Source organism: Tenrec ecaudatus, chromosome 2, assembly GCF_050624435.1.
Source record: "Tenrec ecaudatus isolate mTenEca1 chromosome 2, mTenEca1.hap1, whole genome shotgun sequence".
NCBI classification, from domain to species: domain Eukaryota; kingdom Metazoa; phylum Chordata; class Mammalia; order Afrosoricida; family Tenrecidae; genus Tenrec; species Tenrec ecaudatus.
In genome coordinates this window covers 164,968,830-164,995,864 of record NC_134531.1, presented here as the reverse complement: position 1 = coordinate 164,995,864, position 27,035 = coordinate 164,968,830, and the positions used below count along the sequence as shown (strand labels likewise).

The 27,035-nt window shown below is 49.1% G+C and overlaps 1 protein-coding gene across 3 annotated transcripts in view; it reads left to right on the top strand.

Moving 5' to 3' along the window:
- The window catches only part of GEMIN5 (gem nuclear organelle associated protein 5), a 35,584-nt gene extending 16,703 nt beyond the window's left edge, over positions 1-18,881 (top strand). For 2 of the 3 annotated variants that reach the window (XM_075541878.1, XM_075541877.1), the window contains exons 12-28: positions 1,715-1,788; positions 2,567-2,748; positions 3,855-3,994; positions 4,836-5,007; positions 6,218-6,442; positions 6,736-6,849; positions 7,126-7,248; positions 8,348-8,443; positions 8,997-9,134; positions 10,115-10,262; positions 10,972-11,091; positions 12,339-12,549; positions 13,677-13,928; positions 14,900-15,062; positions 15,674-16,178; positions 17,427-17,523; positions 17,926-18,881. In XM_075541878.1, the coding sequence (XP_075397993.1) occupies positions 1,715-1,788; positions 2,567-2,748; positions 3,855-3,994; positions 4,836-5,007; positions 6,218-6,442; positions 6,736-6,849; positions 7,126-7,248; positions 8,348-8,443; positions 8,997-9,134; positions 10,115-10,262; positions 10,972-11,091; positions 12,339-12,549; positions 13,677-13,928; positions 14,900-15,062; positions 15,674-16,178; positions 17,427-17,523; positions 17,926-18,090 (2,925 nt within the window). In that variant the 3' untranslated portion in view covers positions 18,091-18,881. The remainder of the gene's footprint in view (positions 1-1,714; positions 1,789-2,566; positions 2,749-3,854; positions 3,995-4,835; positions 5,008-6,217; positions 6,443-6,735; positions 6,850-7,125; positions 7,249-8,347; positions 8,444-8,996; positions 9,135-10,114; positions 10,263-10,971; positions 11,092-12,338; positions 12,550-13,676; positions 13,929-14,899; positions 15,063-15,673; positions 16,179-17,426; positions 17,524-17,925) is intronic. The other variant, XM_075541879.1, reaches the window with a different exon arrangement.
- Positions 18,882-27,035: the final 8,154 nt, after the last annotated feature.

Below are 27,035 nucleotides of genomic sequence, written 5' to 3'. Positions count from 1 at the left end.
TTTATTTCAGATTGACATATAAGAGCTGCAGTAATAACACCAAGAACTACTTTTTATCTGTTCTCCTGTATTGTCCGCATGCACTCACATTTCTCTGCTTGCTGTCAACATGCCTTGGGGGAGGGCAAACCATAGATATAGAGCCTTTCCTTTGAGGAACCTGTTGCTCGTTGTCCTTGTATTGGCTAGCACAAAAAACCCACTTGCCATCAAGTCGATTCCAACTCACGGAGGGGTTCTCAAAGCTGTAAATCTTTACGGGAGCAGAGCGCCTCAGTTTTCTCCGAAGGAGTGGCTAGTGGATGGGAACCACCAACCATGAGGTTAGCAATCTAACACTTAACCTGTTGATCATCTCTGGGGGCTACCATAAAAGTGACATTTGATTCATAAGTGAGTTCTTGTGAATGTTATGCCTGCATCGTCTTAAACGTCACCTGAATGTTGGCTTTCAGCCGTGAGCAAACAACACAGTTCCTGTTTCCTTCAAACTTTCAGTTGAAGAGATGGGTCCAGATGTTCCGAGGAGGAAGCTAGACTGAAAGTAGAAATTTAGAATCCCTTTGCACATAAATGAGAGGTAAAGAAGCTGTGGGCTAAAGAGACGTGTAAGGAAAAGAGGGCTCCTCTCGGGGAGTACCAGCATATTGAGGTCCAAAAGGTCCGAAAGAGAAGGACCGTAGAGGAGCGAGCAAGGGACTAAGAGGAGGGTGTGTGACTTGTGGAAAGACGAAGGCACCCCATCGTCAAGGCCGCCTGGCCTGTTTCATTTCAGTGTGCCGCCTTCCACGTGGTTTTATACATTGTAGACAGTTAATTCTTGACTGCCCTCTTTCCCATTCCAATTAGGCAATTAGAACCCTGGTTATGTTCAGCTCTTTGGCTGATTATGTAGATTATAACAGTAGCTGTTGTAGAATGAGAACATTTTAAACTTTAGGGATGTTTTTTCCCGGTGCTGCCGGGCTCGTCATCTAGTGCTGCTATAATGGAAACCACCACCAGTGGGCGACGTTAGCAAGTGGTACGGTTCTGTAGTACAGTCGAATTGGGAGGGGGGGTAGGGGTGCTCCAGGAAGGCGCTCTTCCCCAGTTGTCCTTGTTTTCTTCCTTGCTTCTGTCCCTTTCCTATCGCTCAAAAGGGATTGATATAAGACACCCCTACACTGATACAGCCTCATTACCATAACAAGGAAAACCCCATTTCCAGATGGGAGCACAGTGATCTGATGTAATTGTGTTGCATGTTATAAATCTATCACATTACTGAGGCAGGATTAGAGGCAGTTATATTAATGAGGCAGGATAAAATCGACAAGATTAGATTGTGTCTTGCGTCAAGCTCTTTTGAGACATTAAAGAGATTAAACAAAAGAGCAGAGATCAGAGAGACCTCCTTTACCCAAGAAAAAAGAACTAAGGGTGGGTGGTCCTTGCACTGAGGAACGCCCAGACCCAGGGGAAAACTGACAGAGACCTCCCCTAGAACTGGCACTGAAATTGAGGCTTCGAGGGTCGTAAACAGAGAGAGAGTCAGCGTGCTTGTTGAAGCCGCCCTCTTGGGGTGTTTCTGGGACAGCGGCACCAGATGACTCAGGATTCCAGTGTGTCTGAGGGAGCCAGTTCTGTGCACCGCCTCGTACTGTAAGATAAGGAAGACTTGGGCCGTGAAGAACAATATTTATATTCTGGATTGCTTTGTTTTGCTTCCCAGTACAAATTGCCAGTACACACAGAGATCAGCTGGAAAGCAGATGGCAAAATCATGGCTCTTGGCAACGAAGATGGGTATGTTTGTTTCTTTATTTAAAAACTTTGTTCTCGCACGTAAATTCGATCACAAGCTGGTCCTGCCATCTGCCTTGCTAGTTGGGGAAGCCCAATTGTATGTGATTTTCTGGGTTATCCTTGCTATCCTTGGTAATCCATGAGACACTGCAGCTTAAAAACTACCGAATTAGCTGGGTGTCCTCCACAGTCCACAGAGTGTTGGCTGTGTTTGCCTTTTCATGGCTGACTGTCTAGGCCTCACAGAATGCTCCTCTCTTACGGACCTGCCAAAACCTTTTTCCATTAAAAAAAAAAAGAGTCATCATCCTAAGGGAGCCCGGGTAGCGCATGCAGCTGGTGACTGGCTGCTAACCTAAAGATGGGCAGCTCCAACTTACTCAGTGGCACATGGGAGAAAGGCCTGGCGAACTCACTCCCATCAAGATGACAGCTAAGGAGATGCAGTGAAGCAGTTCTACTCTGTACCACATGAGGTCAACCTGAGTTGTGGACAGACTCGCCACCACTAATGACATCAGGCAGGACACCTCACTGTAATCTGTCCCTGCAGATCATAACTCTGCAGAGATGGTTAGGACTTTTACAGGCTGAATGTGCTTGTCTGAGGGATAAGACCCTTTGGACAGAGGTCTTTACCAGAGAATGACCTTGGCAAGGATAAGGGGGGTTCTCTGCCGTGTTCCATTCCAGTCAGCCTGGGCTGGTGGCATCGGAGGATATTGTTTGCAATGGTCTGTAATTTTATGGTCCATCTCGCTTGTGTTTCTTACTGTAGATCAATAGAAATATTCCAGGTCCCCAACTTGAAACTGATCTGTACCATCCAGCAGCATCACAAGCTTGTGAATGCCATCAGCTGGCACCACGAACATGGCAGCCAGCCAGACCTGAGCTACCTGATGGCCTCTGGGTCCAACAGCGCTGTCATTTATGTGCACAACCTGAAGACTGCCGTAGGTAACGGTTACTCCATACTTGGGAGGGTGCCAGTAGCCGCCATTCCCATTCTAATCTCTGCGCCTTTATTTTGGGCATTGGAATAAATGTTACTTTTCTACTGCCAAAAATAAGATACCATATATTTTTTAATTCCTTCAAATGTGATAAAAATGTTAACTTAGTTAAAAGCATTAACTTAAAAAGTGATGTGTCCATCCCCCCACCCCCAAGTTCAATCTCTCAGGAATAACCAATGATCTTGATTTGTTCCATGTAAATGTTAGAATGGGCTGACTAGAGAAACAGGTCCAGTGACACTCATGTGAAAAAAAGAAAGCTTTCTATCAAGAAGTAGTTGTCTGTCAGGAAAACATCCCAGCTTGGTCCAACTCAAGTCCACAAGTCTGACACTAGTCCATCAGTCCCTCTGCAGACTCAGGCAGCCACATGCAATGACGCAGGAAGATCACAGGCCACTGGGTGAAAAGTCTTGTGGTTCCAGTGCGGTGGAAGCATCACGGGGCTGACTCAGGTCTCAGCATGGCTTCTCAGCAGAAAGGTGAAGGCAGAGCCAAGGGGGAGGTCCCCAGGACCCTCCTTATGAGAAGGTCATGCCCACAAGGAGGCACCATCAGGCTGTGACCTGATTGTCAGGCTAGACAGACTGCCCCTACACTTACATCTTCAAGTTACACAATATTATGTAATTACCCCAATGTGTTCCCAAATTTAGAGTATAACCTTACATATATGTAGGAGACTTCAAAGAGTTTGTGGGAAAATGGAATTCAAAGAGAATAGAATTTTCCCATCAACTTTTGATGTCATTGCTTTCCCTCCCTCCCCCCAAAATGTATATGTTCGCATATTGGTTTGCATTTGAGAGAAGAGTCTTGTTGGAGGCTGCTGTGTCCAGAGGCTTTGCTTTCATGGTGGTGTCTGATGGCTTCCGTGGACTTGCCGCTGCCTGTGGGTCTGCCCACACTGGAACCACTGGACACCCTTGCCTGCTGAGTCATCTCGAGAGCCGGCGACACAGTCTCTCCTCCGCCCTGGTGTCCCTCGGACGAACACGTACGTCTCTAGGTTGCTGCTGGCAATGACATCTCCCCCTTCCCCTTTAGAGGGCAATCTGGAGTCACCAGTAACCATCACAGAGCCATACCGGACCCTCTCAGGACACACGGCCAAGATTACCAGCCTGGCTTGGAGCCCACACCATGACGGAAGGCTGGTGTCTGCTTCCTACGATGGGACGGCCCAGGTATCGTCATGTTCATGAGCCTTTTGGGGTTCTTCCCTGTACTGTTTTCCCCGTGTGACACGTTGTTTTCCTCCCTCTTACCCCTGCCCATCAGCCTCTACAGAAAGGACATTTCTGCACTCTGGAAGGCATTTTGTTTTCTTTCACATACCTCGTCCTTGGACAGGCGAACCCTGGGTTTTCACTTTAAATGCAAGGGGAAATTGGTAACGTTTTTGAAAGAGATTTCCTTCTGACTTGCTATCGGTATGTGGACTACACCTATGTGCGAAACTCCCCTTCTCACTTGAACACAGAAGCGTTGTATGAGAAATCACAAAGACAGCTTCTAGTGCTCCGTTAGTAAGTCAGAGATCTCTAAGTTCAAAAGCGTGAGGAGCATGCAAAGCCTGAGTTTAGACTGTCCAAACCAGAAAAGACCTAAGGAGCTGAGGCAGGACCTGAGGGTGGGGGTTTATGGAGGTGTCTGGGGTCCCTGGAAGGCTGCCTCTGAAGTGGGGAGTGGAAACATTCAGGCCATGGGTCACCTGCCCAGGAATCACTGGGGAGAAAAGAACTAAGCACCCTAACTATGCGCTGAGTCAGTAGGCTCTCCTCAGTGCCTGGCCCTCGGCCCCGACTAACATTCAATCCTCGTTTGAATACTGGAACCCATGGGGCGCAGCATGCACTCAGATCATCCCCTTCCCATCAGCAGCAGCCCCCTGAAATTGAACTCTGAAAAAGAAAACAGGGAAAGCACACGAGGAAAAAGCATCCAACCACGGCCGTGTTGAGAAGCGACGTCCCAGAACAGTAGACTTACCGACCGTTTGTTCTGTCTCGGGGCCCTGGGTTTTAGGTGTGGGACACTCTTCAAGAAGAGCCTGTCTGCAATTTCCGAGGACATCGCGGGCGCCTGCTGTGTGTGGCCTGGTCCCCCGTGGATCCAGACTGCATCTACTCCGGGGCAGATGATTTCTGCGTTTATAAATGGCTCGTCTCCATGCAGGCCCACTCCCGGCCTCCTCAAGGTCAGTCAGAACCTAGGACCCACTTGCTTTGGTCTCCGGTCCCTCCCCACTGCCCTCTTGCTTGGGTTCAGAAGGCCTGCTGGTCGACCCTGACTGACTGGTTCTTAAGAAAAGGAACCAGGGGGTGTTTCAAAGGGCAGAGACGCCAACTCCCACAGGCCTCCACCAGCCAAACGTGGAGCACTTTGAATGGGAGAGGCAAGCTGAACCCATTCTGGCTGTAAAAGATTAAATGGTAGCAGTCCGTCCACTCCGTGAGCAATAAGAAAACTTGACAACCGTATCAGCTAGGAATAGCCTCAAAGATGGGCACGCAAAGACTTTGTACAGGAGGATGCTCGTAGCAACTGTATCAGTCACCGCCCCAAGCTGGAACCACCCCAGCTGTCCTTGCTCAGGCCAGTCAGCACACCGCGGTCGGTCCCCACGCAGGATTCTGGTCCGCAGCGAAGAAGAAAGTAGACACAGACACACAGCATGGTGAATCTGATAAAAAGGAAGCCGTTGTGCTGAGCAAAAGAAGCCAGCACAAAACAACACCCTCTATAATTCCATGTTTCCATGTATATGAACTTCTAGAATAGGCAAAACCAAGCCAGAGGGACAGCAGATGGGTGATTGCCAAAGACCTAGGGGGGGTGAATGCGGCAGGAGGAGACCTGAGGGACTGCAGGTGACACACATACGCCATATCTTGTTTGTGGGGGTTAGTCCGTGGATGTCAGTGTTTATCAAAGTGTTTTAAAATGCTGTGTTTTATTGTGTTATACACCAATATATTTGATTTAGAAATAAAGGTCACAAGTGTTCAGAACTTTTTTAAGTAATAGTATTCCTGGAGCCGTGTTCGCGTAAGCAGCGGAATGTCTGCGTGAGTGGGAAGAAGCAAGAGCATGTCTTCCCACCGGATTACTGTAGGGAGCAGCCGGTCAGTCCATCCCCGCCAGGGCACACCAGTGCCAAGTTTCCCCCAGATCTCAGGGTTGGTGGTGCCCACAAGAGGGTGTGAGGATTCAAAAGACAGTCAAAGTTGAGTTGGGTGTATCCAGCCACCTGGTGCTGTGAACTCTGAAATGTGCTGGCGAAGGGGGCCGGGTAAGAGTGCTGTCAGAAAGGAGAGCAGTGCAGTGTTGGGGACTTTCCCTCAAAGGCTTGTCAATCAAGAATGAAAATTTCAGTCTGTCCTTTTTTAAAAAACTCATTCCTACAGGCAAAAAAAGCATTGAACTAGAGAAAAAAAGATTCACTCAACTTAAAGCAAAGCCCAAAAAGAAGAAAAAGCCCCCCACACGAGTGCCGGTGAAACAGGAGTCTCTGGACGGAAATGAAGAGATTAGGAAGGAGAGCCCGGGCCCTGTGGAGAACGGATTTTCGGACGCCGAGGGGGAGGCCGACGCCGGGGAGCCTGAGGTGCCCTGCAGCCTGGAGTCGGCAGGTAGGTGGGAGAGCCCGTGTGTTTACTCCAGGATTTCTTCATGGAATCAAGGAAATGAAAGTAGGCTGGTGTGAAACTGTGCCTCTGACCTGCCTGTGTGCTCAGCTCCAGCTCAGCATCTTTGAGGACTTGGACGCTGCACTATTGGTGTGGTTTCAGTGTGTTTGGGGGGTTCTCTTCCAAGCCATTGTATTAGGTCCTATACCAGACAAGATGCCATTGCACAGTGTCAGAGCATTTGCTTCTGTCTGTGTCCCTTGATGCCAGCTCTCCTTTCCTTCCTCCCATGACAGTTTCTACAGAACCAGTTGTCTACTCCCCAGCTTCCTTGGGCTTTGAAAGGTCGAAAGCCATCATTAGCAACAAAATAACATTGCCGAAAAAGGAACCACCTAAAGAGAAGCCAGGTTGGTATCTAATAATACAAGTATTATGTTAAATGCGTCCCAAGATAGTTGGTACATGGAACTCAAAATTCGAAGCTGAGTTTTTTGGGTGGTGTGGTTTGGGGACTTTTGGTTGTTGTTATCTAGCACTTGAAGTGTAGTCTTGCTTTGGTTGGTAGTATTTGGGGGTGGGGGGGGCTCTTTACTGGGTTAGGAGCTCTCTAAACCCCGTAGATTATACTCGCCCAGTAAACCCTCCCTTTGGGTGAGACTGCCTGTACTTTGATTTCTTTTCAGAAGCCTTGCTCAAGAAGAGAAAAGCGCGCTCCATGCTGCCACTGAGTACGAGCTTGGACCACAAGTCCAAAGAGGAGCTTCATCAGGACTGTTTGGTATTAGCAACTGCAAAACACTCCAAAGGTACAAAATCCATTATTGCCACTCCACAGTCTTCTAGAGACTGGCCCATGAGTGAGGGGAGGGGAGGATGTCCCAGGTTATCATGGTCTGTCCTTCCCTATACTTTTCTGTGCTACTGCACACTCCCGTGTCTGACCCACGGTCCCGGCATCTGGCCTCCTAGAGGCAGCGGCGTGCCAGGACTGATGTGTGGCTTGGTGTCTCCTACTCTTTTGTCCCACTGAACAGCAGCCAGAGAATATCCTTGCTTGTGAGGGAGGAATCTGCCCACATGACCATTCCTTAGAAAAACTTTTCTTTGTGGAGAGCTGTGTTTTGTGTTTTCAAGGCCCTCGTTTCATTACTGACAATTATATTGCTATGAGCACATAGGATCATTTTATTTAATTTTACATGTTGAAAGGGATGCGTGTGATCAAATGAAATCCTAACTTATGAAACGATTCGAGAGAGAAGGTGTGCCGCTCTCGACCTCCCGTAACGGCCGCCACCCTCCGCGGCTGCCGGGGCCTCGCCGCCGCTTACCTTCCTCCTGAGACGCCCGTGTCCCCGTGCAAGTGCAGGGAGATGGAATGGACAGGCTCTCTTTTTTACCTTTGTGATAGCTTTCTATGATTTCTACAATTAACTTCACACTCTTACCTTACTCCCCTTACTGGAAAATCGGTTGGTTTAAAGAGAGAATGGCTACTGAATCCCTTTCTGTCGGGCTCCAGTGACTGTTCGGGAGCTGCCTTTGCTTACTAGGGCTGCTGCTTCTGCTTCTTGCTGTTCTAACCGTATTTAAATAAACTAGATCACGTGTGGATCATTTCTTAAATGAATCTTGTATTGGCTTTTCAAGTTTCACCCTCCCCCACACCCTTCTTCGAGCAAACCAGAAACCAGTTTGTGTCCTTGGATTTTGCCGGGGCTACTGCACTGGATGGACTCCGCCTTCCTGCTCTGCTCCCTCTCAGCCGCCACAGCGGGTCTCTGTCGGGAAAGCCAGGCCGCAGGGCTCTTTCCAGCCTCTGTCTGTGAAATGGGTGTTTGAGACATCCGTTCAGAAACGTGGGAGTAAGCATTCCGTCTGGCCGTGCTTTTTGTCTTTGAACAGAGCTACATGAGGACGTGGCTGCTGCTCTTGAGGGTCGCTACCACCTGGGGCTTTTCACCGACAGGGCCACACTGTACAAGATGATGGAGCTGGAAGGTGAGGTGACTCGAGTCGGCAAGCCCCTTCATCTTCATGCCCCCCTGACCCTCTGTGCTGGTGCCTGGGCGGGGCGCTGCAAGCAGTGTGCACTGACAGCTGAGCCACCGGTTGGCAGTGTGAACCCACCGAGGCTATTTGGGAAAAAGAGGTCTGGTGATCCTCTTCATTCAGACTGCAGCCAGGGCATCCGTGTGGAGCACAGTACTGCTTTAATAACATGCGGGTCCCACAGGCTGCAGGTGACTCGAGGGCAATCACCAGTAGCAGCAACAACACTTTGTGCTTTTATAGCTGCCAGCCCGTGGGTTGCAATGGCTACTGTTCCATGTTGACAAACTAAAATTGAGCCCCGGCTCATAAAGAGCCTTGCTTCTGGTGGACAGCCTATGCGTGCAGTGGTCGGCGTGACTGACCGGGCTTCGTGACTCCTCTGGTTGGTGGCTTCGCCATCAGCAAGTGACTACTCATACAAGGAGTTCCTTCTTGTTCATTTTGAAACCTTCTGAAATCCGCTGAGACATCTCCTGAATCTCCTCTCTCCTCTGGACAGGAAAGGGTCACTTGGAAAACGGCCACCCTGAGCTATTTCACCAGCTCATGCTTTGGAAAGGAGACCTGCAGGGTGTTCTCCAGACGGCAGCAGAGAGAGGGGAGCTGACAGACAGCCTTGTGGCCATGGCACCAGTAGGTATGTTCCTGTCAGGATACATGTCAAAATGACCTACGGGCACAATCATGGTGCAAAATTAGCTTTGTTCCACAACAGTAGGCCAATCCCTCCCACCCAAGTCCCTTAAAAATGCTGGTCAGTGACACACAGTATTAGCAAGATTGTAATTGGTGAAAATTCGGTGGGACAGTTTGGCCATGCCTACTGAAATTTAAAATGCATGTGTCGTCGACTTGGCAGTTCCCTCTGTTGGAATTTCTCTCACTGCACACACGCTGAGCAGCAGGCCCACATGGGCGTTGGCAGCAGCAGTGTTTGTAGTAGCAACGTGGCCGGGGCCAGTGCATCACTAAGTGTCTGCGGAAGTCGTCCATGCCCTAGAAACCTCTACAGGTGCCAAAGAGCTGCCAGTTGCAGTAAGTGAAAGCAGTGAAGGTACAGACACAGCGTCTTCCATACACTCCAAAAGAAACTCGTCATGATGGTTGGCTCCGGGGAAAGGATATAGGGCCGGTGGTACCAGAATAACAAGGCAGCCTTTCCTGCCAGGCTCCGTTTGGTGCTGCTCTAGAGCTTTTTGCTCAGGCATCCTGGAGGGAGAGGAGAACGCCTGATGAGGGTACCATGAGTTGGACCCTGGGATGCTTGCTCTCGCCACCAGCATCCAGGTAGTAGCAGTATTACGTTCCCGGTAGCAGGGGCTCACCGCGGGCCGCAGCCACGCTCTCCCCTCGCCCACTAAGAGTAACCGCTCTCCTGGTGGCCGTCTTTTGGTGCCATCTTCATCTTGTATGTATGAGAAAGTAATGCAACATTGACCTTCCAGAGTGTCCGATGGTGCCGGCCGGGGGCGCATGATCTTAATGGCAATTGAATTCGTATCAAATGTTGTTCCTGCAGCGACTCTGGAAACCAGGCTTTCCCAGTGCAAGTATGCCTGCTTGCTTTCCCTTTTCCTTCAATTATCTAGCTGTTGCTTCTTTTTCTTTGTCTTAAAGCTGGCTACCACGTGTGGCTGTGGGCCGTGGAAGCTTTTGCCAAACAGCTGTGTTTTCAGGATCAGTATGTCAAGGCTGCCTCACACCTGCTCTCCATCCACAAAGTGTATGAAGCTGTGGAGCTTCTCAAGTCCAACCATTTCTACAGGTCTGTGGGTGGCGCTCGCAGTGCGCCGAGGGGGGTAACAACATGAGAAGCTGTCAAGCCCCCGGTGGCTGGCCCATGTTTTATCCAGAATTCTCCTTTTTTGCCTAAATGCACAAATGTTACCATTGGCAACAAATCCTGTCCGTTGCCTTCTGTAAGGTGGCTAGTCTTGCTGTTTAGATTTTCAGAAAATGCCTGCCACATGCCCAAGTCTGATTAACGATTTGAGCCTGGTGTTGGTCATTCTTGGGAGCAGAAATGAGATTGCACGAAAAACCAGCAACTAGTTCAGCTCAGATTTGGTCATTTGCATTTTTCCCAGAGACAGTCTCTGCTGAGGTCCCGTGTACCCTTCCCATAATGGAAAGACGTGTGCTCACGGGATTTCATAAAATTGATGAGTTAACTGCTTTGACCAGAGCGTTCACCTTCTTTCTTGCTAAGATCCCAGTTTCCTCTGAGTGCAAGTGCTAACGTAAGGGGCAGATAGCCTCAGTTTCATTGTGGAAATAGTTTTGACCTTGGAGCCCGAGAGGGGCTCAGACCACCTTTTGAAGAACTGCTGGCCCCAGTTTGGAATCAAGTGCACGCAGCCTTTACAAGTGGCCCCTGTCATTAAGGAATAAGTCTTTTATTGGACGTTAGAATGATACAATACAAATGGGACAGCTAGTTCTGGATTTTGGTTAATATCTCCTCTTACCTCTAGGGAAGCTATTGCCATTGCGAAAGCCCGGCTGCGCCCAGAAGACCCAATCCTGAAGGACCTGTACCTGAGCTGGGGGGCCGTCCTGGAAAAAGACGGCCATTACGCCATGGCTGCCAAGTGGTAAGCCCGAGGCAAAGAGCTCCACCCAGAAGCTACCAAGCAAACCACAACCAAACCCACTGCCTTCGAGTTAATTCTGACTCACGGCAAGCCTGTACGATGGGGTAGAACTGCCCCTGTGGGCTTCTGAGACTGTCTCACTCTTTACCAGGAGTAGAAAGCCCCAGCTCTCCCCTGGGGAGTGCCTGGTGGTTTTGAACTGCCCATCTTGGGGCTCACAGTCCATTTCATAACCACCACACTAAGAAAGCAGGACAAGAATAAAATCATTACACGTGAATATGGACATCCAGTGACTAGAACATTCTAAAAGCATTCTTACTTAGGACCAAGGATCTAGCCCAGTAGTACTTACCTAAATCACCAGAACCCCTCCTAGGATCCAGGCTGCAAGCCAGTTCAGTCATGGCTAAAGTGGCAACATGCGAATAGATGGGAATTTGTGCTATGTGGGTGGGAGTGTTCCAGGAACAGGGAGCATGAGGAGCCAGGGCCTTGCAATAGGAGACTTGGCAGAGGTGTGATGAGCCCCATGCGGAGGTGGAGCCTGACGGTGCAGGAGATGGGTATTGCTTTGGGGAAGCAGCACTGGTGCTAAGCAAGTGCCAGCCACTGTCTTTGAGTTGGCCATGGTCGTTTCTCATTCTGCCCCCAAGAGACTCAGTTGCTGCGCAGCATGCACCCGCACAGACTCCTGTATAAACCGAGGTTTTGAGCACATTTTGTATGCAGTTTTTGTGGTAAAATCAGGTGCCTCGGCTGACATGCGGGTCGGCTTATACTCGAGTATATATGGTACTGCTGTTGGTTCCTCCCTGGGGATTGTTTCTAGCAGCGCGATGACCCGTACTGTTTTGTTTCAGTTTGGGGGCTGGTACACCCACATTTTATAAGTTCAGGTCTTTTGCCTCATCAACCATGACAAGATTGGGAAGCATCAGTGAACGCTTTGATATGATCCGTTAAAGGGAATGGGAAGTAATTACACCCCCGCTGTACTTCAATACAGCATAGGTTCCAGTATGTCTCCCACTCAGTAATGCTTGAGTCTCTCTGGTGAGCTTGCTGGCTTCAGCCTTGACCGAAGCAAGCGGGGACACTCGGAGAGCGACCACAGGAAGGCCCACAAGGCAGAGCAGATCATAGTGTTACTGTTTATGTTTTCAGAAAGCATCTGCCGCGTAGTAAGGCCTCTCTATGAAATGCCGTTGGATTGTCTTGATCGCAGCTATTTCTTTGTACCGTAGCTATTTAGGGGCCGCTTGTACTTACGATGCAGCCAAAGTCTTGGCCAAAAAGGGCGACGCAGCCTCCCTCAGAACAGCTGCCGAGCTGGCTGCCGTCGTCGGAGAGGAGGAGCTGTCCGCCTCGCTGGCCCTCAGATGTGCGCAAGAGCTGCTGCTGGCCAGGAACTGGGTGGGAGCCCAAGAAGCCCTGCAGCTCCACCAAAGTCTGAAGGTCGGTCCAGCAGCTCGGCTCCGGGCCAAGGCCCGTCCCAGTCGCATTCCACATGTTCGCAGGTGTCTTCCTTCGTGCCCTGGTCAGGTGGCGCCTCTGAAGGACAGTGGCTTACTTTCCCCAGGCTCCTTTGAGAATAGGGCGAAGTGCTTGTCCGCGGCGTTGCCCGTTGCTGACTGGCCTGTGACTAACCTCCAGCCTGGGGTTGGTAGTGGAGTGTTTGCTCCTCGCCGATGGCAGCAGCCCAGTGTTAGGTCTGCGGCCGGGCGGCTCTCTCCAGCTCAAAGGTGTGAAGGAGCGGGAATAAAAGCGCTTCCCTGTCAGTCACTGCCTTTCTCACACACCAAAGCCGAGAGAGCCTTCACAGTCGCCCCGCCCACATTCCTTTCTGAAACGTTTGGTCCATTTTGGATGGTGGGGTTCCGGCTTGAACGCTTACAGTTCCTCCGTCTCTAGCAGAGTACCGGCCTCTGGCCGGTTTCTGGCTGAGTGTTGGCGGCTCAGGGAAAGAGCTAGCCGGTGAGGCCTTGCTGGGAACTGCAGATAAAGGGACAGCAACAACAGGAGAGTCCAGAAAGCTCCGTGGGCTGTTTGTAGAATCATCAGACCCAGAGTTTATTCACATCCCCGCATGCCCCCCCCCCAAGGGTCCAGAATGATGATTAGCAGTTCATTCTTTTGCTTAAACAGCATTGTTAATAAAACAAGAAAAATTGTAACCTTTACTGAACATGGATCTGTTCAGGGCTCTCTTGCCTCTGTGCACCAGGGACCCTCTGAAACTTAGCTGAGAGAACACATGCCAGCTGCCAAGTCTCGCGACGAAGGTGTTTCCAGGCCTTTTCTCTGCCTCTGTTCTCCTCCACTCACGCCCTCTCTGAAATCAGCGTGGACGAGTCCAACAGGCCTGCCCCAGCTCTCAGAGCCCCACCGCCTGCCACCTACAGCTCTTCAACCCCCTGCACTCTGCCATGCATTCCCAAGGCTGCAGCGGACACGGGCAGGAAAAATCTGATGAGCCCATCTTTCCCCACCCACAACTGGACCACAGATCTTTAGTGGCCTGTGTGTGGTTGAAGTTCTCCTGGACTAAGGCCTATTCTCATGTAACAATTTCTCCTCTCCAGGGTCAGAGACTAGTGTTTTGCCTTCTTGAGCTACTGTCCAAACATCTGGAGGAAAGGCAGCTTTTCGAGTGTAGAAGCTCCTCTCTCTACCATGCTTGGACCACTGCGCCCGAAGGGCCCTTCGCTGAGAGAGTGGCTGCCGTGTGGAAGAGCGCCTTTGGCCTGGACACTCCCGAGCAATATCAGGCGGTATTTCAGAAGCTGCAAAGTATCAAGTATCCATCTGCTACAAATAACACACCCTCCAAACAGGTACCCAGCTGCGCCCGCACCACAGGGTCAGTCGTGGCTAATGGAATAGGGAACAAGCAGGGTGCTGGCTAGCATTTCAGAAGAGAGTAAGGCAGGCCCAGACAACCGAGGAAATCCCTTCAAAGGAATTACTGCCCGTTGGCAAAGATGCCAGAAAGCACAAAATAGTGTAGAAGGTAACTCATCACATTTGTGTAAACACATTGTGTGTTCACGTGTTTGTATATATTTTAATGAACGAGATACAACTTCCAATCCTTTGTGTTCCCTTGGTCCACTTCACAAAAGAACTGTGTTCTTTGGGGGATGTGCTTGGGTCCCGAGCCAGTGTTTGTCAGCGCTCGCCGTGTTGATGCATTGTGCCTGCTAGACCCATTCTCTTATAGCTCCCAGCTTAGCGTTTTAAAGCAAGAGCAGACCTGGTCTTTGTGAGGGGACATGGTGTGCCACTGTGGGACTCAACATAGTGAGTCTCGAAAGCATCTTGCTAAGTGAAGGACCCCCAGACACACAAGTCGAGACATACGGTGTGGTTTCGTGTGTGTGAACGCCAGGCGAGGTGAACTGGGCAGGGCCAGGAGCACATCACCAGTTGCTGGGGGGAGGGGCCTGTGGGAAGGGTGGATTGATGAAAATGGTTGAGGCCTTCAGGGTGGTAGTGATAGAGAACACGGTATTGGTTTTCAAAACTCATCAAATTGTATACTGAAAATTGATGAGCTTTATGTTCATTATACCCTCATTTTTAAAGAAGGAGAATGAGAGCTGTTCTAGAAGTTTCAGATGCTCGCTTTTTGTTTTCCTCCAATGCAAAATGGCAAGGTGTCTTCTGAGCTGCAGAGTTTGCCACCAGGTGGCGCATGCTCGTGCTCGGGTGCAGTTAGCTGGGACTTGGGGTCTCTGGTGGGGAAGTGAAAGCAGGCAGCAGGCCTTTCTTAAAGTGTTTAACTGAGACTCGGTTCCTCCTCCAGCTCCTGCTCCAAATTAGCCACGACTTGACCTTGGCGATACTGAGCCAGCAGATGGCTTCCTGGGAGGAGGCCGTGAAGGCTCTGCTGCGGGCAGTAATCCGGAGCTACGAGTCGGGAAACTTCACCATCATGCAGGAGCTCTGCTCGGCCTTTCTTCCTGATGGTAAATGCCTGCCACCTTGGCCCAGGGCTTCCCCGTCGGTGACAGCAGAGCTGAAGAGACAGGCCGCCAGCGAGGTCACGTGAATAGAAAGCTCTGAGGTCATCAGCATAGCTGGGCTGTTCCCACACATGGTAAAGCCACCATATGAGGCGGAGTAATGTCACGAATCAGAGCCCCCCCACCCCACCCCACCCCCGTCACCGTGGGGTCCATGTGTGTCAGAATAGAGCTGTGCTCCAAAGGCTTTCATTGGCTAATCGTTCAGAAAGAGATTACTAGACCTTTCTTCCAGGGCACGTCTGGGTGAGCTTGGCCTTGCAGCCCTTTCATTAGCCGCTGAGCACTGTACCTGTTCACATCAGCCAGGGCTCCAGTGAATGGGGGGGCAGCACAGCAAATCCCGTGGCTGCAGGGTTAGACTCAGTGCCTCAGCCATATGACCGAAGGCCTTTGGTCCAGAGGGATGCTTGGGGCATTATCTCAAGTCAGGAAACGTTAGCTCAGTTGGCTTTATTGGAAGGCACGTGTTCCTGCAGATCACCCGACCGGGGTGGGAGGGGAGCAGAGATTCCACAGAAGAGGTTTTACCACCCCAGCTCCTTTTCTTCCAGGCTGTGACCATCTGAGAGAGAAACTGGGCGACCCTCATTCCCCCGGCATGGCGGCTTTCACAAGTTTGGAGGCCTTTTTGGCATATGGACGGCTGTATGAGTTCTGGTGGTCCCTCTCCAGGCCTTGCTCCAAGCCCAGTGTCTGGGTCAGTGCGGCTCACAGCAGGAAAGTGGTTGAGCACAGCCTGCCAGTGGATGATGCCAGCCCTGAGGAAGCCCAACCGGAGGCTTCCTGCCAGCCAGAGCTAAGTCAGCCTCTAGCGCTGGGCTCAAGACTCCTACAGGAGAGTGAGAGGGTGCCGGCCACTTGTCGGGAGCTCATTTCAGACCAGCGTGCCAGTCTCCAGAGCTCGCAGAGAACTGTCGCTGAAGTCCAGGAGACCTTGGCAGAAATGATCCGCCAGCACCAGAAGAGTCAGCTCTGTAAACCCACCGTGAACGGTCCTGACTCCAGTGAGCCTGCGCAGGAGGCAGAAAACCCCGTCTGTAGTCCTCGGGGCCAGAGGTAAATATCAGTCAAATGAAGCTGGAATAGAAAGCACTGAGCAGCATGATCAGGTCACTAGGAGAGGTACGCGGCGACAGGAGCCCGGTCATTTGGAAATGGGATGATGCAGTGATGAAGACATGGGCTTGGGAGTCGGGCCCAGTTCAGTTCTAATCCTGGCCCTGCTATGTGACCTCCTGCAAGATCTTAGTAGTGTCCTCATCTGTAACACGGGGTACCAACTCAAACCTCGGTTATTTCAGGAATTCTGCTTCCTGATTGTCCATAGTACAGAATTCATCCAGTCACAGAAGGCCAGCGGGCGGAAAGGGTAATGTCCACCAGTGCACCCTGAGAAGACCCCTCAAGATTTGAATGCAGGAGCCAGTGACCCGTCACTGCGAGTGTCATTTGCTCTGTCACTGAGCCCTTGGCTGTGTGGCTTTACAGTGGGTTACCGTTACTGGACCATTCCCTGTAATGGTCATGGGCCCCAGGTGGCTCAGTGGGTTAAGCATTAGACCATTGTTCATCACCAGGAGAGCTTTCCAACCCAGCAGCCACCGCTCAGGAGAAAGACGGAGGGAGCAGTTCTCTGCTGTTCTAGGAGGTCACATCAAAATCGGCTCAATGTCAATGGGTTTGTTTTTTGTTTATGCTGATTGCCTTTTACCTCAATTATGTTCCTCGGCATAGGGACGAGAACATAAAAGCCATAAACTTAGGGCTACTACCGCTAACTTTAAAAAGTTAAACTTCACCCCGATTTTAGTCCCCTAAAAATACTCCGTTGAAATCATGAACCAGAGACATAAGCAACTTAAACTACCACGTTCCATGTTTTATATTTGGTTTCTGTAATAAAACTAAAGAATTTCCTAACCCAGGACACCCTGCCCAGAAAAACCTCCGTCCATACGGTTGCCAGCACCCAGCTCTGTCTAGCTGTCCCGCAGGAGAAGCAGCAGGCCTTCTGCTCAGAGGCTCCCGAGTGTCCTGGGGCTGCCCTTGAAAACGGCCGTGGGAAAAATCCGTTACTTTTTCGTGCCACTTTTCCAAGAATGTTTTCAAGTCCCCTGCTAGTTAGACAGTCATTATGCATTTTGAAAATTGTTTTATGTCACAGTACATTAAGTTACCTCCTCTGGACCTTTGTATTTAAAAATTGAGGGAAAGAATTTGATGAGTAAGGAACTTAATTTGTGGGCTAATCAACATTGCGTGGGACACGAGACATGACTTCTTATACTGTTGTTTTATGAGTAGTAAAGAAGACGAAATCCAACCCGTTTCCCTGCCTGAACTAACTAAAAGACTTACAGAGGCCAATGAGAGGATGGCTCAGTTTCCTGAGAGCATTAAGGTAAGCTTGATACCCGTTCATCCAGTCAAACTACTACCCGCTGACTATACCAAGTTCAGTGTCTGAGCCCTACACATGCGTGCGTTGACCAGTCCAAGCTGCAGTTCTCCTTGGTTAGCTCAAATATTTTGTGACAGTGATTGGCCACACAAGCAATTACAGACCTCAGAAAAACCAAATGAAATTTGTAGTGTGTGGTTAGAAGTCAAACTGAAATTGGCACGATATCATCTGGTAGGCTACTGCCCGAAAAGTATGTTTCGATGGTTCTGACCACCAGAGCAGCCGCGTTTTCTGAGTGGATGTGAAGAGATTGAAGGGAGGGTGATGTGCTGGGACGTGGCTGTGGCTGGAGTCTCGGTGCAGGGGCTGTTCTCCTCTCACTCGGGTACCATCTTTCAGGCCTGGCCCTTCCCGGATGTGCTGGAGTGCTGCTGCGTCCTGCATCACATGGACGCCCAGCGTCCTGGCTGTGTGGCCCCAGAGATGCAGCAACAGGCGCAAGAACTTCTTCAGAAATACGGCAAGGCTGAAGTTTACAAAAGATATTGCCGGGCCTGCACATGAACATTCAAGGGCCTCTGGGAAACCGCCACATTCACAACGTGTAATGCCTTTCAGCCCTGCGTTCATACCTCGCCCGGCATTTGTAACTCTGGCCCTGGGGCCTTTTCCGGTGACTCCAAACCACGAGGCTCCGGTTGGGGTCATCGCTGGCCTTAGACACCAGGGCATCTGACTTTGGTTATCACGCTGGGTCCTTGGGACCGAATTCTGGTTTCCCACTGGAGGAAGAGCCCGAGAAGTCGGCATTCCTTTACTCTGAAAAGCACGTGGGGAGGGGGGGGGGGGTTGGTCATTTTTAAGACCTTACGCAGGTTTCTCCCAAAGACGTTTTTAATCACCCAAAGTGTTACCTTCCTAGACACAGCTACCTTCACAAATACTCTCCCCAGTCATAACAAGTCTTTGTGGGTAGAGATAGTCAAACTGCGTGCGTGCGTGCGTGCGTGTGTGTTTAACCTGGGTCCTCCCCGGCTGCCCTTCAGAGAGAGGAGATTGGCCTTAGCCATCATGCTGACTACTTACCAACCCCTCTTTGTGAACTCCAGGTCTAAAATGTGGTGTGTGTTTTGTGTTTTCATTTTATGTAATTGTTTCTTTGGACAAATCACTCACTAAAGCTTTAGAATGACAAGTGATGTTCTTGACTGTGATCTTGCTGTTTTATAAGGAGTGGTTGACGGTGATCCAATAGCTCAGGAAGACAGTCCCTGTCGTTTGGCTCTCTTCCTCTTTCTAGGATCACAGGACTCTTGGAGAATGAGATTAAAGTCGCAGGACCTCTTTGAAGAAAACTGTTATGTTGCTAATTTTGCTTATTGTTGGAACACTAGACTTCAACTGTAGTTTAATGAGCCTGTAAAATTATTTCATCATAAATACCTGCTTGCTCTCTTCCCCCCCCCCCCCCCAACTCCCCTTGGTTATTGAAGCCATTTAACAATGTCAGGAACAGATGTTTCTAGATTGTTACAGTTGCTAGAATGTAAAATCAGATGAGTAGGAGAGGGGCATTCCTTCTCAATAACTGAACTATTTTTGTGTGTTTGTGTGACAGCTTTTCTGCTTGGGTGCTTAGTTGATTTTCGTTTTTTAATGGGGGTTGGTTTGGCTTAGGACAGCAAGAATAAAATTCATTATCAAGCACTCTCTCTAGGAAATAAAAGGCTTAAAAGGCAGGATTCAAAATTGTGAGGTACTGGTTGATTGGCTTGGTTTTAATTTAGAGCTAGCTGTTGGATTTTGAAAGTGCTGTGCTCTAAATTGGTGATATTCTAGAATTTAGCCCCTTAGTTCTCCACCCAGGGAACTGATTGCAGGAAGATGATGATGCAGCACTGGACTAGGGCAGCGGTTCTCAACATGGGGGTCGCGACCTCTTTGGGGGGGGGAATTGAATGACCCTTTCACTGGGGTCGCCCAATTCATAACAGCAAAATTATAGTTAAGTAGCAATGAAAGTAATGTTATGGTTGGGGGTCACCACAAGAGGAACTATAATAAAGGGTCGTGGCATTAGGAAGCTGGAGAATCTACACCTAGAGGTTGGAGGATCTTCTGAGTTGGTAAAGGGGCAGGACTGAGTGGAGAGCTGCGTATCATTTCTGCCTGTGTTAAAATGAACAGTGTCACCTGCAGAGAATGGGGGTGGAAGCCACATTCCCGTGCAGGTGAGCACAGAGCTGCCTGATTAAACCAGACCCTGTAACTGTGCTCCATCCGCCTTGGCGATTTGCTGAGGCCATTACCAGGGGCCAGGACCCTGCGCCTTGTCTGCTTTGAGAAAAGCAAACACTACCTGATGATTAAGCAGTACAACTATCTAACGCCATAAGCATAACAGAAATGGCACCGTTTCTAATTCTTCATGAGCTCACTTCTTTCCAGTACTGAATTGTTTACTCAAGCTCTTCTAATGTGAGGGAATTGACCCAAGCTCCCACGTGAAGAGGATAACGCAGAAACTCAAGAATCCTTTTTGGTGCTTCCTCTTGTACTCAAAGTACACCTCTACCTGGAACCCCTCTCTCCTTGCCCTGCATGCACCAAACCACCGTCCTCTGTCCCCAGATCACCTCGTTGGCGCTATTTCGTCCCTCTCACTGGCAGGGGCTGCTTTAAATGACAAATCAGATTATTGATTTCCTGCCTTAAACTTCCTAGTTTCCCATTGCTCTTCGGGAAAATTAAAATCTTGGTGTAGTTTACAGCCCCCTTCACCCTTGGCTCCACCTTGGCTCTTGGCCTCCGTCCTCCGGACACTGGCCCGTGTGGAAAGGTGGCAGCCCCCGTTGGTCAAGGCTACTGAGTGCACTAGTCCTCTTCACCTCAGGGTCTGGGCCACACATTTCTTCTGCTGCTCTCTGCCCTTAGCTCTCAGCTCTGTTCTTTCTCTGAAAAGACCCCTGAACCTCAACCCCGGAGACATCAGTGTCTTCGCCAGAGTTCTTTACTGCCTAGCAACACGTTAAAAATGCCACAAGGGTAGAGATGATGTTTGATGTACTGTTTCAATCCCTAGAAAGTATTCAAGGAGAGGATTTTGAATAAGCTAGGAAATTGAGATAAGTGACCTCTATTAATCATTTAACCCTAAAGGATCTCAACAGCTCTTCCATGCCAGCACTAGCTGACAACTAAACGTGCTTAGTGTGGGCCCTGACTGCGTGAGAACTTATACTGTGGCAGAGTCTGGAGGGACTGAGTTACACTCGGTAATCTTAATAATTCACATATTGTGCAATTTAATCATATTATTCTCATATCTGTTTTTAGCCAGCTAGCTTTCCATTTCTCCCCAGCCTCCCCTTAGGTAATTATTGAACCAGTTACTACCTCTAGATTTACCTATTCTGGATTTCATGTGCAGAAAATCCTACAAAACACACATAAAGAAAACCCAACAATGACAAAACTAAAATCTCAATAAATAAAATGATCTCAATTTTTAAAAGGCAGAAAATATTAAAAGCCGTTTTGCTCCTGCCCTCTGCCCGCGCTGTGCGTGGACCTGGCTGTTGAGATCATGGCCATCTAGGAGATGGCCGTTTGTTTATCTTCAAACCTTTAAGACCCCAGACTATATCTTTTGATAGCCGGGCACCATCAGCTTTCTTCATCACAGTTGCTTATGCACCTGTTGTATCTTCAGCGATCATGTTGGGAAGGACTTCCCACACTGCCTCATCGAGGGTGTGGCAAGAGACGCTACTCAAGGCTCTTGCTGCAGAAACTGGAAAAGAAGCAAACACAAATCTTCAATGTGGCTTTAAGAACCTCACACATCTCTCCCGTTTTTTCTATCTGTTGGGGAAGTCTTAAAATAAAAATAAATAAAGTCTAAAATTCTGGTTAAAAAAGAAAACATTTTAAAATGGGTCTAAAGGGAGATCAAATGACAAGGTGTTACATTTTAACCTAACTGCCTCCACCATCATGGACTTCACAATCCTCCCTCTGATAGCAAGGCTGTTCCCATTGCTGGACTGTGTTTGGAGGGGATACATCAGGGGATTAACCTTTGGGGGACCCTGCAAATGGATTCTGGGCTCACTCATCCATAGCCTTCTGCAAGCCATGTGCTCACAATTTAAGTTCTGATTCCATTCTTTCCTTCCGATTTGGATCTTATTACTTAAGTAGTCCTTGATCACAGCGCCTGGTGTGGCTTGGGTTTTGTTTTTCATGTAAACCTAGTTGACACCGAGCACGGTCGACTCAGTCACGCTGCTATAGCACCCATATCTTCAGAAATCTATGTGGTGTCCAGTATCGCGCAGAGTCGTGTCATTCGAACTGTTTTGTTTTTTTTCTTTTTCCTGAAGCTGCAGTTTAAAGCAGAGTCATTTCAAAAAGAGTAAACAGAGTGAGGGGACCACCGTAACCATAGATAGAATACACTGTGCTCTGGAGAGAAGCGGGTTTCCCTCGAGAGGTGAGAGAGGCCCTTGTCTAAGGCCTGCTTCTAGTTCTTAAATGGCACTTTCAAATAGGAGGGAGTGGCCGCTCTGCAGATGGTCAAGCCTTGGTTCCCATGAATCATTTCTGTTTTTCTGGGCGCTGCTCTGGGTCAGAAGGTCTCAACGTCCCGGGATTTGCTCTGTGTAGTCCTACATCAGATGTCTAAGGATTATCTCCGAGCACAATCCTGTGTCAGGATTTTCACTAGGACCTGACTTCAAGGTTAAGGTGTTTTCCAAGCCAATGTTCACAAAGTCCCCTGTTCATAACCTTCCATAGGGCCCTTCTGCACATCCCCTTAGCAAGCAGAGCAGGGCCCCCTCTTCTGTCCCTGTTGATACAATACAGACCTCTGTCTTGTCGGACCTCAGTTTACTAGCAGACCTCCACTTCCTGGACGTGTCTTTTCCTTTACATGACAGGAAGGTTCCTCTTGGGGTTAAACAGCTAACTCCTCACCACGGAAGACACTCACAAAGCATCCTCACACAAAGAAGGGATGATCCGGTTTCTGACCCGCAGTTTGAGGCCCTGCTCTGCACAAATAAAGTGCTGGATGAGGAGATGGTTTGAGAATGTGGCCTTTTAGCTCCTGGAGTGAATTTCTGGTGTTTCCTCTCTGGACCCTTCACATCATGACTTCAGGAGCCAGATCCACGTAAAGAGCTGGAAGTCACTGTTCTTAGGTTGGGACGCGAGATCTGTGGGTGTACATGTGGTTCACTTAGAGCGGTCATCATTTTATGACAACCTTATAAATAAATCATCCCCGGAGCATAAGGGGAGTCTATTGATAGTATTATTAACTATGCCAATGGCATAGAATTCAAAACTATTGAGAAACGGAAAGTATACACGTATAGGCCAGCGTTTCAAACTGCAATACATGAGTTGTTGGCGTACACAAATGCTCAGGCGACTGGACACCATTTACATGAACAAGAGGGCAAGACGTTCAATTACACTCATTCACAGAGGCAGAGCCACGCTTGCCCGACCAGCACCTATCATTAGAAAACAAGGAGAGTGTTGACTAACTCTATGGTCGGCCTAGGCCGTGATTCATTGAGCACCCTCAGCAAAAGATGGGAGCAGTGTCGTAAAGACCACAAGTTCCAGAGTCGGGCTAGCAGTCATCTGCTTCTTACACTAGGGAGTCCCCGGGACCCAGTAGCTCAGCTCTAACTGCTACAGGTGAGTCTGAGGTAAAGTGCTGTTCACCTGAGCGGGTTTCCAATCGGATCCTGCTGCTGTGGCCTATGATTTGAAGGATGTGCACCTGAGCAGGACAACATTGGAAGTCCCAGTAGGCCTGGGTCACCAAAGACTGAATACACACTAGGTCAACGGGGCCAAGTAGGAACGTGGTACCACAAGTAGCACCCCCCTGGGGAGCTATGTAAGTTTGCTAAGCGATTTGTTTCCCATGAGAAGTTGCTTCACTCCGATTTTCCCACCATTGAATGTAATTGTCTTCTCTTAGACATGCCTCCCCTGCACCCCCGTCTTGGCTTGAACGGCCAGTAATGTTCAATGACTACTTGTGTCTTGATTTGAAGGGGTTTTCGTACACTATCATGGTAGACACTGGATGGTCTCCCTCCCCCCAAATTTTGAGAAACTGACCAGCTGAGGTTTAAGTTTTACATAGAGGCTACATGGTTCCGAGGCACTGGGCAGTTCCCTGCTGTGTTGCGTAGGAAATGGATTAGAAGGTTGCCTGTCCTGAGAAGAAAAGCCTACCTCCTTGGTGGTGCTCAGTGATGTCTTAAGTTACCCTTCGGCACCATTCCTTTCTAGAACAACCGCGCACGTGGCACAGCATCATATTCTGCCCAGTCAATTCTCACTGGGTAACTGCATGTTGTTCCGTGCTGTGGAGTTGGTTTCGACTCATAGCGGCCCGATGTACTATAGCATGAAACACTGCCCAGTCCTGTGCCCTCCTCCCAGCTGCTATGTTTGATCCCACTGATACAGCAACTGTGCCAGTCCATCTTGTTGAGGGTTTCCTCTGTTTCAATGCCCTACTGTTTTCCAAGCATGATGTCTTTCTCAAGGGACTGGCTTCTGACAACATGCCCCAAGCGTGAGACAATGTTCTAACTGGTTGTAGTGATGGTTGGACAGTTCTTGAAGCGATTAGCTACTGAATTGTATGATAACATCAGTTCTTCAGTCTTCCTTATTCGATGCCCCACTTGCACGTGCATATGAGATGATTGAAAACACCAAGGCTTGGGTCAGAACACCTGGCACGGAATAGAACTGCCCAATCGAGTTTCTAACACTTTAATCTACAGGAGCAGGCTGCCAGGTCTTTCTTCCCCAGCCCCACTGGGGAGCTCACACTGCCCACCTTTCCGTCACAGCCAGCACTTTCCCCACTGGATCACCAAGAGCCCTTGCAAAAAGGTCTTGCCAGTTCTAACAGAGCTGTGTGTTTTGCTTTTTTGCCAGTTAGTAAAATAGGAGACCATACACCAATTCAACAACCTGTAGGGTCTAATTGAGTGACACTGGGTGCATTCTTCGTTTAGCCATGTCCACAAATTGTTCGTCCTCAACATCAGCTCACTCGCCACCGTCCTTTCAAGTTGCTGTTGTCAACTGTAAAGGTGCCCAGTGGTCGGGGCACACATACTTTGAAGTTAACTTCATTTGGTTAAGGACATAGAGTGGCACTGTTTATTAAGCATAGGACTGGTAACCCCAACGTTGGCGGTTCAAACCCAGTGGCAGTTGCAGGGGAGAACATTGAAGCTAGCTGCTCCTGGGATTTGCAGTGAGCAAAGCCCTTCCCAGGCAGCCATGAGTTAGAATCAATAGCAGTGGTTTGGAGTTTAGGCATTGTTTGCTTTAAAGTCTTCAGGGGATATTTTCAGAATTAAATATTGCCTCAGGACAAGAGTTGAAGGGTTTCATTTAGCTTCTATTGGTTTTTTAATTCCATGAGAATTTAAAATTCTGCACTGTACTGTTGTTTTTGGGGTTTTTTGCACTGCCTTTTTGATCTATACAATCTTTTACCAAAATATTCAGGAACAGTAGCAGGGCATGGTAAAGGAGGCAACCGTTGGAGTAAGTGCATTCCATTTCCTCCTCTTCCTGGAAATCGCTGTTATTCTACGGACAAATAGACGAGTGGTCTTACCTTGAATGAACAATTGCAGGCTTCACAACCCCAAGCACAAGGCCAGGAACTCTGGGTAGGACAGGGACACGCCACCACTGTAACAGGCCAACTAGCTGGGCTACTCCAGGAAACCTTGACCCTCAAGCTCAAACACTGTCTCCTCAGCTGCTCTTTTTTGGTTGTAAATTTGTATCACTTACAATTATTTTACATAGGCTGCATGAATTGGCTCTGCAAAACTTCCCCCTTAACTGATGCGACTCTTCATCACTGTAAACGTGCAGTGATTCTAAGTACTCACGCTCTTCCCCCTCCCTCGTAGCCCTGGCAACCGGGAAGTAAATCTGGTTTCTATACACTTGCTGGTCCTTGTCTGTGTGTGAAGCCACATATTCATCCTTTTGTGGCTCCCACAGTTTACTCATTTATCTTCAAGCTCCATCCACAGCGTCCAGGTTCATGGCCGACTAGTCCACTGTACAGACAACTAGCCGCTTGTATTCATTCACCCACTGAGCAGTTAGGTGTCTTTCCACCTTCGGGCTGTGAAGGAAGCTCTGCCTTGAACGTGTTCTTACATTGCCCTACAAGTGCCTGGGGCCTGTGCTCTTTCTTCAGCACGTCAGTAAGTTCTTACTTCTCCCCTGCTCCCAGACTCCCTCACTGAGTCCCACAACCTTTCACCTTAACACTTCTCCTGACATGTCAGCAACAGTCTGTTCTCAATTAACAGTGAGGATACACTCCCCATTTTTCCTACATCTGGAAGGGTACCTGGAAGACTAGCGGACCAGAGGCGCCGAGCTGCTCACCTGTTGCTTTCATCACTACCCTCATGAGGAATGTCTCCATCTCTATGTGAGCGTCCCAGTCACAACCTGACATCGAATTTATAGGCGGCTATGGTGGACAGTGGGAACCCAAAACCCATCTGCAGAGTATCTAGCCTGATTAGGCCACTGGCAGATCCCGAGGCACAGGCAAGGGGCTTCAACAGCTGTACTATCAGAGATCACTGTAATCAGGATGCTACAGGATCGAACCTAATGCTTGTCAGTTGACCTCCCTCTTGACTGCTTGGTCGGTGACAAAAATTTCTTCCCTGGTCTTTTCAGTGGTCTTTCTTACTATTGGTTTTTTTTCCTCTGTGGATTACTTTATCCGTATTTTTTGTTTGTTGGGTTCTCTAGTGTGCAATTATCCATTCTGTAGTCATTCAAAATCAGTTTCCCTTTCAAATAACTAGCTTTATAGGGGAGGTGGGGGTTGGGAGAGCAAACAATGGATGTGGGAGCACTCACTAGAACTGATTATACAACTCATTTTAAACGTGACTTAACCATGGTGGTGGGGGCAGAAATGTCCTAAAATTTATTGTGGTAATGATTATACAACTCTTCTTGATAGGCCTAACTAACTACTGTGTGGATTAAATGCCAGTAAGACGGTAAGAAATACTCCCTCACATCTGCTTTTGTACCCGACTTACTACCGTTCACTCTGAGCCAATAGAACGGGCTCAAAACAGCCCTTAGCCAAGTAGATGATGTCAATTCAATTGGCCTATAAGTGTCACTAATTAACCATCAAATCCACCCCAAAACTGACCACCACCCCCCCCCTCCAGGAAGTGACGGTAAAGTGGTTTCCTAGCAAGGCCTCACGGTCAGTAGGGGATATAAGTGTGGAGGTACTTCCATTCCATCCCATTTCCACACTGAGCTCATGAAAAGGCTACGACATGAGAGGGGCCAACCTTGTGGACTGCGGAGGATGTCAACCTGTGGACAGTGGAGCCCCAATAACCATGCACCAGAGCAAGCAATCCGTAGTGATAGAAAAACAGGCTTCA